Source organism: Phoenix dactylifera, chromosome 2 (assembly GCF_009389715.1).
Source record: "Phoenix dactylifera cultivar Barhee BC4 chromosome 2, palm_55x_up_171113_PBpolish2nd_filt_p, whole genome shotgun sequence".
Taxonomy (NCBI): Eukaryota; Viridiplantae; Streptophyta; class Magnoliopsida; order Arecales; family Arecaceae; genus Phoenix; species Phoenix dactylifera.
In genome coordinates, this window is record NC_052393.1 from 19,246,606 (window position 1) to 19,257,991 (window position 11,386).

General features: G+C 39.5%; 1 protein-coding gene across 1 annotated transcript; it reads left to right on the forward strand.

Moving 5' to 3' along the window:
- The first annotated feature begins 2,692 nt into the window (after positions 1-2,692).
- LOC103715457 (LOB domain-containing protein 16-like) lies at positions 2,693-4,973 on the forward strand. The gene is made up of 2 exons (XM_008803074.4): positions 2,693-3,895; positions 4,509-4,973. The coding sequence occupies exons 1-2, from the start codon at positions 3,614-3,616 to the stop codon at positions 4,806-4,808; spliced, it is 582 nt and encodes a 193-aa protein (XP_008801296.1). The 5' UTR covers positions 2,693-3,613; the 3' UTR covers positions 4,809-4,973.
- Positions 4,974-11,386: the final 6,413 nt, after the last annotated feature.

Below are 11,386 nucleotides of genomic sequence, written 5' to 3' on the forward strand. Positions count from 1 at the left end.
TGTCTTGCGGATTGCTTTTCTTTCTACTCGAGGCACCCTTTTTGTCATTGGCTCCTTCAGTCCAATTGAAACATCCGCAATGGCTGAGGAGAGACCTTGTTGAATCACATTAGTTGCCTCATTCCAAAGAATCCTACATTGTCCATACTCAGTATGGATGGGTTTGTGGGTCATGTCCTATTTCAGTGCTCAGGGGTGATGCACGTTTGGAGGCTATTCGATGTTTCCCCAGATGTTTCCCCATCTGTTACATTGTCTTCGCCCCCTTTAGATACTTTACCTGGAGGGGGGTAGGAGCATAGATTTTAGCAAGTTGCAGGGGATTCATGCCACCTAAATCATATTCATATATGGCTTGCAAGAAATGGCTGGCATTTTTTGGGGTAGAATGCAGCCGCCTAGATTTACATTTGTGAGAGCATTTATGTAGGTGGTGGAGGCTATCTACCTGTCCATTGTTGGAGACTCCTGAGAATTCTGCATCTCCTTGGATGATTTTCATCATTTGGGAGCCTCCGTCTTCTAGGTTTTTTAAGATCAATTTTGATGATAGAGTTGTGAATGGAGGCAAAAGAGGGTGCAAGATTCATTATCAGAGGATCAAACTTCAGTTTTATGTCTATGGGTGGCTGCCAGGATACTTATGTCTCAAGAGCATAAATGAGAGGGGCATGAGAGAGAGTCATATATGTGAAGTGTATTCTACGTGTGAGCTGTATTCTTTTAAAAGGTGACTCCTCTTGAAGGATGGCCAAGAATAGTATCCTGGCAGTTTGTATGGCTGGTCAAGTGGTTGGTTATTCAGGTGGCACTGTATGGGAGAATCTTGCTTGTGTTTTATTTTAGCTTCTTGATATTTTGCTTTCCAATCATTTTGAATATGTTCATGCAATATTGATATGCGCTATCCATCTCATTAAAAAAAAAGCTATTAAAGGATTAAACAAGTAAGAATTTGCCGTCTCAAGCTTGAGGTCAATCAAGTATGATGATCTACTGAGATTTGCTCATTGACTTGATGAAGAGATCCTGGCATGGTACAGAACATGGACAATTACCAGCACATGAGAATAAAGACAATTGATCCTAAATACTAGAATTGTTGGAAGGAAGGGAATATCGGGTGTGGATGTGTCATTAAGAGAAACAAAAGATTGCCTCTGACCATTCAAAAGAGGGCATATAAATATTGGAATGTAATCCTTGAGAGAGATCTTTAGTCAATCAAGAACTTATCGGTTATCATTCTTTATCTTTATTTACCTTACTTTATCTTAGTTTATCCTTAGCCTATAGTTCTAAGTTTAGATTCATAGCTCTGGCTGGTTAGCTCCTCCTCCAAAGAGGCGGTGTCTCGGTAGTAAAATTCTTTGAAGCTCAAGAAGGTATGATCGATCTACTGGCACTCTTACCTCTTTCTGGTTTTAGATATTGGAGGCATCCTTAACTCCATCAAAATCATTGCTAGGCTAAAATTATTGAATCATCCTCGCCTTTGGTCTCTCCGATACTTGCAGTGTCTTTTAACCTACAAAAAGGAAAATTGCCCCCATCTTGCAAAACGGTTTGTCATACGCAAACAGTTGAGTGACCAAGGACGAATGGTATTGCAGATCAATTTCCACAAGAAATTTCTACTCCCCAGGACCTAGCAACAGTGACCTATGTTCTAGCACAAAGTAATTCTATGCTGCTTTACTCATAAGTGTGCCTGTATAAGATGGTATAACATGATCGCACCTGGTGAGAATCACTACCGTTGGAGGATATGTACGATGTAAGGTGAACTACTTTTTTTTTTTATGTATAAAAAAAGGTGGACTTTTGTGAATGATGTTGATAAAAAGGCAGATATATATGAGATAAAATCAATATTTTAAGTAGTTTAGTCTACAATAGGACAGAACCTACCATATATATCCAAATTTTGTTGCATAGATAAAGTAGGTCAAATGCTTTGCTGCAACTTGCAAACACCATATAATTACATGCGTATCACGACACCAGGTGAGTGTTGATTGTTTGGCTACAGGGGATAAATTTTTTTAGTATATTTTGTGCAGTAGATGGAGATAGAGTTGGCTCCAAATTAATTTTGTTGAAATTTGAATTTCTTTCATATTGTGAATGATTGCATGATCACCATCATTTAATCACCTTGATCATTTCCAATGGACTCAGAGTCGCCATGCTATTCAGAGTGCAAAACTAATGGCAACTATGCTAACTGACAGAAAGGGCAGCAACATTCCCTTGCTACAAATGAAGATGTAATTGTAGATCATTCTTCACAATTAGAGGATATCACATACAAATTACAGTACAAAAGAATATGTGCAAATTTTACATGCATGGTCTGTCAAAAGATTTTGTCATGCTACCATTTTTCCTTTTTACTGCATTCATATCTAGCAATGGTTAGTAACATCTAGCCCTTATTCCTTGTACACCTGCAGCTATTTTACAGCCAAGTCAGGATGTATATCTTGTTTCCTATACACTTCATTGGTTGATAAGATCTCTCTTATAAGCTCTGCCATGAAACAAAATTATTGACTTATGAGATAGTGCTTTCAGTTTTATTTCTTAGGTAAGCCAATAAAAGCTACAATTTTTACATCATCTCATCTCCAACATCTTCTATAGCTTGGTTAAAGAGTTAACTAGACCAGTGTAAAATTCATATTCACTTGTTATATGCTCAAACTAATAGCCGAATTAAGGAGTTTGTCATATAGGATGCCAACCAGAAGTAAAGAGCCAGTATCTTTTCTCTTAGGAAAACAACACCGGCATTGGCCTCACTTACAAGCTGCTAAAACCTATACTAGTCCGCAACTACATGTTCTTAAGTTCCTCGTCGGAGATCAGAAATAAAGAAATTGTTGATAGTTTAATATTGCCTAAGTTCATCTCATTTCCTCAAATTCAGGAGTTGTATGGCCCCCTTTGTGGTATCTATCTGTTTTTTTTTTTTTTTTGATCTTGAGCTGTAATAATCTGTCGCGAGTTTGATGTATACTCAAAGATGGATGAACCGAACCCTCACCATTGCCCAACTCAACACCATGCTCTCCAACCTACCCTAATTAAAAAAAAAAAAAAACACCAAGAGAAGAAAGGGACAAAACCATCATTTGGCCCACACTCGAAGGGTTCACCGGCAGGTGCCTGCAATCCGATCCTTGCGAACCCAAAGCAGCACGCACGTCGGCGGTCACAAAGTGCGGCGGTCGGCGGACAAAGGATTTATATAGTTTATCAAAACCCAACCACTCGATCAGTCATCACACCATATATATATATATATATTTTGCCTACTCTTTAAGATCACCACCCCAGCCCCCACTCCTCCTCAAAGCCTTCAACCATCTCCCCTCCAAATATACCCAAGAAGCCACCCATCTCATCCACGCCATTAATACTTGTCCCCTTAGAACCCTGCAACCTTTCCCCTTCCCACCCCCACCCTCCCCCGGCTATAACAACCACCCCCGACCCTCTCCTCCCTCCTGCTCTCACATATCTCCTCCATTTAGAAAACTTTGTCTGATAATCTATCTTTTAGCGGTTGGTTCTACTACACTGGATTGGATTGCAGTGATCTCCAGCTATGGCCTCTGGGACTGGCTCTCCATGCGGCGCGTGCAAGTTTCTGAGGCGCAAGTGCACCACGGATTGCATCTTCGCTCCGTACTTGTGCTCGGAGCAGGGCGCGGCGCGGTTCGCGGCGATCCACAAGGTGTTCGGAGCTAGCAACGCCTCCAAGCTGCTGCTTCACGTTCCGCTCGCCGACCGGTGCGAGGCGGTCGTGACCATCGCTTATGAGGCTCAGGCAAGGCTGAAGGATCCTGTTTACGGCTGCGTCGGCCACATCTTTGCGCTTCAGCAGCAGGTACTGGATGTTCTTGCTTGCTTGCTTGCATGGACCGCATGCATGCGTGCATGGGTCCGCTTCCCAAGGCTGATAAATATGTCTTCTTTGGTGGTACCATTTAATTACATGACCGATAGATATTCAGGAGGTTGGATCAATTTTGTAGAAATTAATTTTCCACCTCCGTTCTGGAAGGGAGAAAAAAAGAGAGGAAGTATTAAATGATGACAAAACAAATCCTGTAATATCAGGGATTATTAGTCATAATTAGCCGCTTCTAGATCATGACAAAATTTTGGTGATTTCTAGGTGGCCAACATTTTTTTTTCCTTTTTTCTTTTTAATTCTTCCAAATCATAATATTTTACTGGAAAAAAGTTTATCATGTGTTTTTATCATTAATATAGAATTTCCGAGATAGGTTTCACTAGCTTCCTTGAGGGAATGGATTATAATGATGATCATCATTTGTTTATTATTCATATACGAAATTAACCCACGCTTGTTAAACTTCTGAATAGAATAAATCTGAAAAAAAAAAACAATTCAGATATCTTTTCGTTTGATGTATGGGGTAAAAGTTGATGTACCGATTCCTTTATATATTGTTTTATGTTGAAAATATTTGCAGGTAGCAAATTTGCAGCTGCGGTTGATGCAAGCCAAGGCACAGCTAGCTCAGAGCCTGATAAATTCACAAACTCTAGAGAATCAACACCTAGGGAACGCTGCCAATCCTCTAATCCGACCATGTTCGTACGCCAAGTCCTCGTCTCCACAGAGTTCGCTTGACTGCGTTGATCAAAATTCTGACGGACTATTGCCGATGCAAGAGATGCTCCTTATGCATGAACTCTCCACACAGAGGGGACTAACACACGATGAAGTTGGGGAGCTCCAAGCCTTGGCTTCCAAGATGATGAAGAATTAATCGATCTGCTGTTGGGAAGTCATGTAGCCTGCGGTGTAAATACTAGAGTTTTGAAAGAGCTAGCTTTGGTCCTCTGACCATGCCCATCTTGATGTCTGCTTTGAAAAAAAAGGGAAAGAAAGAATCAATGATGATAACATGTCAAGAGCTGTTACTTCTATTTAATTTTGTTTATCCTAGTAATTGGTAACTTCTTTGGTTTGGCTTAAGAGAAGTTGGTCATATTTGGTTCCCCTTCACAACTAACATGTACTAAAATTATTTCTGAACATCAGAGAATCCTATAGATAAAATTTCCAAATTGTCAGCCAATTATTAGTTTTCATGTAAGAACATACCTCATGCATTGTGTAAGTTGAAGTTTAATTAATTTAGAGGGAGAAGAGTTTATGTTTGAATTTGGTACCGATTTACTGCAGGAGGTTTAATTAAAGCCTTTGAGATATATATATATATATATATATATATATATATATATATATATATATATATATATATATATATATATATATATATATATATATATATTCTAAAAACAAATAGTGGGTCATGTAGAAGAAATATGTTTACTTAGTTGATATCTTTCTTTATATCATTAAGTCTACATGGGTTGGCCTAAGAGAAGTGGGTCTTCTAAAACCTAATGATTGGTGGAAGCATTTCCATTTGGCTTGAGGAGTGAGCACAGAATATTAATTTTTGGTATTCTTCAATTATGTAGGATGTAGTTTTAGCTAAAATTCGGTGTTACAAAGTACAATGATCAAAGAATATTTGCAACCTTCAATATTATATGCTTTAATATACATGCATGCATGCATGCATACATACATAGATTGATAGATGGATATAGATAGGCAATTAAAGGTGGTTTCCAGATGGAACTTACATTTGTAAAGCTCCAACTTTTTGAGTTTATTCTTGAGCATGATGTTCGCTTCATGGTGGGTCAATGGCTTCATTGAAATATATATAACTTCCTAATCAAACATTTACACCTTCAACATGATGAGGTTGTTAGATATAATAATGAGAACTAATCCTCCACCTGAGTTTGTTCTCCATTTCAAGGCCTCCTTGATGCAATCTAAAGGATAAAAGGCTTTCACTTAGCTTTACCTAACACTCCTCTATAGATAACATTAGCATTGTTATGTACGAAGCCTAGTATGTACATATAGATTATGCTAAACTTTGCTCTAAAATAACTTTGTTGTGCGCATGGGTGGGCAACAATGTTCCCTTGATTGAGAACACATTGTAACATCAAAGGAGTAGTTTGCAAATACACCTTATTTCTTTTAATCCAAGACCATGCCAAACTCCATCGAGACTTTCTATGGCAAAGACTTTAGTGGGTCAAGAGCCTTGATAAGATCCAAAATAAGGTAGCCACGCATGTGGCCCTTTTGTGCTACCCAAGGCAGAGAAACTATTATATACAAAAGTAGGAAGCCTCAAGCCCCACTTACATGCATGTATAATTAAGGGCATGATAGACTAGCTCTGAACACTATAAGTATTTTCATCGAGCTCAAAAATTTCATTCATAAATAAATGAACAATGTCAATGTTGCTACCCTTTGTCAAGAGTGACAACAATAGAGTATGTGTGAACATAGGCCTAGGTGAATCATAACATCTTTCCTTATCAAATGGCAGTGTTATATGATCGGCAAAGCTTGCGAAGAAAGATGGTATAAAATAATCAACACATCTACCTCACATTATAGATAATTGAGAAAGGCTATGGCACTATGTCGATGTGAGCTATGGTGTAGATATAACAATAAACTACTCCTAGTCCCAGATTAAGCCTAATGCAAGATTTGTTTTACAAGTGATGACTACTAGCAATCATGTTTTCGAGGATGGCTTCTTTGGAAGAGGAATCCAACCATGTCATTATATGCACCGACTTCAGTGAGAACTCAAACTATTTTATTGCATCAATCTTTGACCTTCCATGTGATTCCAAGCTTTGGAGTTGGAAAGGTGTTGAACTTGAGAGGAACGGCATGTATATAAAGTCCGTGTTTGAGACCTTAGGTCTTAAGTCTAGAGCTGTGATTGGTCGCAGTTAATGTATTACTATGTGCATTGGGAGAAAGAAAAGAAAAGAAATTCACAAGAGACATTAAAGTGAGCATGTATAATTAAGTATTTCATTCTTCCAAATGGGTGCAACAAGACAAGCTCTGCAGAAATCAAGGCATTTAATTTGAATCCAAAATATGAAGAGTTGGACTTAGTTGGAGGCTCTTTGACTCCGTTTGTTCGGACATAGATTTTTTTGTTCGAGTTTGTATCAACTTGGCTCATTTGGCACTGGGCATGGTTGCAACCCTATCTAATCAATGATTTTATTAGATCTTGCTCTCTAGTCATATTTACAAGCTATGAAAGTTTCTCTCAAAAAAACAAAAAAAAATACAAACGATAAATGTAGAAAATATGCACCGACTTTTCGAAGCTCAAGTAGCTCTTATTTCGGCTTATTCTATCGAAGCATAATTTGATGTTTAAGCTTGGTTAGAGACATCAAGCATAAAATCTTTCATGACTTAGTCCTATGTGGTATTGATACCCTTTTCCAATGTTTTTATTTTTTCGTAAGGTCACTGATAGAAATTTATTATATTTTGGAAAGTTTAGTTTACTTGATTTCAAAAATTCATTAATTTTAAAGTTAAGGCATAGGTAGAAATTTGCATGCTTTTCTGCTTTTTTTGGTAACAATATTATTTTCCACTAAAACTGGTACCTTTTTTGAGGTACGAGGAACTACAAGAATAAAGGTCAATCCTGACTGTTATTTGCCTTATGTTAGGAAGAACTCATGACTCTAATCATGGCAGCACAAGAAATTTAGCTTTACCCCCTCTACAAGGACAAATTTGTTGTCTAGCCTCCACAAAAAAATTCTTTATATTTGTGCAAGGTTTTCAAATAATAAGATATCACTTAATATACCGGATGGCCAATATAAGTTAATAATGAATCCTTCAAATCGAAATCTTGTTATATTTCGGCTACCATGGAAGGTGAAAATTTTTTGATAACAGATGATATATTTTGTCCCAATATACCGAAATCTCGGGTTATACAACAAAGATCAACTATTGTTTTCAAATATCAAATTTGATATTCTATGAAAACCCATAAAATTATTTAAAATAGAAAAAAAAGTAAAAATAAAAATATTTTGTACAATATATTTAAATCATATTGGTTGATGTCTTACAGTATGTCAATTTATATCGGTCTGACATTTTGTGTATACACACCTACATGGAATCAAATGACCATGAAATCCTTGCCATGCATGCATGTCGAGCTACTAATTTTCGGTAAATTACTTTCCCATCCCTCTAAAGACCCCACTGTAACAGGAGGTCCCGGTTGACCCAAAAAAAAACTTCCGGTCCACCGCTTCATAGATCTTTAATTCCCGGTCCCTAAGTTATTGTTTTCTTTAAAATATTGTACCCAAAGTGCCCCCAGGTTACTTAAGTACCCCCATGCTACCGGAAGCGGGAAAAAAATATGTACCGCGTTCTGTTTTCTAACCGGAAGACACTCTGTTTTTGTCTACCAAAGATGCTCCCAAGTAAAAATCCCACTTGCAACCCTTAAGCGTGGATGCCCCTGGTGATCCCACGGAAGGTGTTTACCGAAGATGGCTTTGGAGGAAGATTTTGAGACGGAAAAAAAGGTGAAAAAATAGTCCGCAATAGGGTATGCGTTTTGTCTCTGTTCTTCTCTGTTCTTTTCTGTTTTGTCTTTGCCAATGGAGATTGTTTGGTCTGGGAAGAGACAGGCATCCATTAGGATGGATGCTAGATGGATAGGGAGAGAGCATGTCGAGCCTTTGTGTTGACCTAAAAATGTTGAGACTCCCTCTTACTCTTTACCTGTTCCCTGTTTGAGAGAACGCCGATAGTCCCTCTTTCTCTGTGTAGTGAGACTATGCTCCACTATATTCCTAAGTCTGTTTGCAATTCCGAATTATCTATTCATTGCCTCCTCTTTTTTCCATTGTCATGGCTTCGGAAGACACTGCTAGCTCTATTTTCATTGCCATTTGTTGTTATGGTAGCGAAGCTATCACGTCCGTGTTCAATACATTATTCGAGAAAGTATGCGGTGACAAACCTGTTGAAGGAATGTAGAGACGACTCAGGAAAGGTTGGAGAGACCAATGTCCACCTAAGCTTCCGCTACAAACGAACAGGACGAAGTCGGTTCGAAGGTCGACTCCGAGGCGGGACAGAAAATATCTCTTTGCTCCTCAGAATCGGATCGGAAGGGTTCGACTTTTCCAAAAGGGGAACAGCTTAACAGGGGAAAAGAGGAAGATCGAGTACCATTGGAAAGTGGTTTGAAGTTCTAGTGTTAGAAACCGGGGCGTAAAAATCAAGCGGAATCGGACGAGATTTTTATGAAATTCTTTCCGTCGTAAGAGAGGATTAGGATACGAAGATTGGGGACGAACGAGGGCTAGAATTGGTGAACTTTGAATAGGGCTCGTTCAAATGAACACATAGCATACGAGGAACGACGGAAGAGGAAAAAGGTCAGGGGTATTTTGGTCTCCTTATGAGATTTCATATGTCAATGGACCGCTTATTAAGAGCACAGTCAACAGGGACTATTCGTTATACAGGGGTCTAACTTTGGATCGCTAAGCAAGTTCCCCAATTTTCGGTAAATTACTTTTCCATCCCTCTAAAGACCCCCCTGTAACAGGAGGTCCCGGTTGACCCAAAAAAAAACTTTCGGTCCACCGCTTCATCGATCTTTAATTTTCGGTCCCTAAGTTACTGTTTCCTTTAAAATATAGTACCCAAAGCGCCCCCAAGTTACGTAAGTACCCCCATGCTACCGGAAGCGGGAAAAAAATAGGTACCGCGTTCTGTTTTCTAATCGGAAGACACTCTGTTTTTGTCTACCGAAGATGCTCCGAAGATAAAATCCCACTTGCAGCCCTTAAGCGTGGATGCCCCTGGTGATCCCACGGAAGATGTTTACCGAAGATGGCTTTGGAGGAAGATTTTGAGACGGAAAAAAAGGTGAAAAAATAGGCCGCAACAGGGTATGCGTTTTGTCTCTGTTCTTCTCTGTTCTTCTCTGTTTTGTCTTTGCCAATGGAGATTGTTTGGTCTGGGAAGAGACAGGAACCCATTAGGATGGATGCTAGATGGATAGGGAGAGAGCATGTCGAGCCTTTGTGTTGACCTAAAAATATTGAGACTCCCTCTTACTCTTTACCGGTTCTCTGTTTGAGAGAACGCTGATAGTCCCTCTTTCTCTGTATAGTGAGACTCTGCTCCACTATATTCCTAAGTTTGTTTGCAATTCGGAACTATCCGTTCATTGCCTCATCTTTTTTCCATTGTCATGGCTTCGGAAGACACTGCTAGCTCTGTTTTTATTGTCATTTGTTGTTATGGTAGCGATGCTATCACGTCCGTGTTCAATACATTATTCGAGAAAGTATGCGGTGACAAACCTATTGAAGGAATGTAGAGACGACTCAGGGAAGGTTGGAGAGACCAATGTCCACCTAGGCTTCCGCTACAAACGAACAGGACGAAGTCGGTTCGAAGGTCGACTCCGAGGCGGGACAGAAAATATCTCCTTGCTCCTCAGAATCGGGTCGGAAGGGTTCGACTTTTCCAAAAGGGGAACGGCTTAACAGGGGAAAAGAGGAAGATCGAGTACCGTTGGAAAGTGGTTTGAAGTTCTAGGGTTGGAAACCGGGGCGTAAAAATCAAGCGGAATCGGACGAGATTTTTATGGAATTCTTTCCGTCGTAAGAGAGGATTAGGATACGAAGATTGGGGACGAACGAGGGCTGGAATTGGTGAACTTTGAATAGGGCTCGTTCAAATGAACACATAGCATACGAGGAACGACGGAAGAGGAAAAAAGTCAAGGGTATTTTGGTCTCCTTATGAGATTTCATATGTCAATGGACCGCTTATTAAGAGCACAGTCAACAGGGACTATTCGTTATACAGGGGTCTAACTTTGGATCGCTAAGCAAGTTCCCCAATTTTCAGTAAATTACTTTTCCATCCCTCTAAAGACCCCACTGTAACAGGAGGTCCCGGTTGACCCAAAAAAAAACTTTCGGTCCACCGCTTCATGGATCTTTAATTCCCGGTCCCTAAGTTACTGTTTCCTTTAAAATATAGTACCCAAAGCGCCCCCAAGTTACGTAAGTACCCCCATGCTATCGGAAGCGGGAAAAAAATAGGTACCGCGTTCTGTTTTCTAACCGGAAGATACTCTATTTTTGTCTACTGAAGATGCTCCCAAGTTAAAATTCCACTTGCAGCCCTTAAGCGTGGATGCCCCTGGTGATCCCACGGAAGATGTTTACCGAAGATGGCTTTGGAGGAAGATTTTGAGACGGAAAAAAAGGTGAAAAAATAGGCCGCAACAGGGTATGCGTTTTGTCTCCGATCTTCTCTGTTCTTCTCTGTTTTGTCTTTGCTAATGGAGATTGTTTGGTCTGGGATGAGACAGGAACCCATTAGGATGGATGCTAGATGGATAGGGAGAGAGCATGT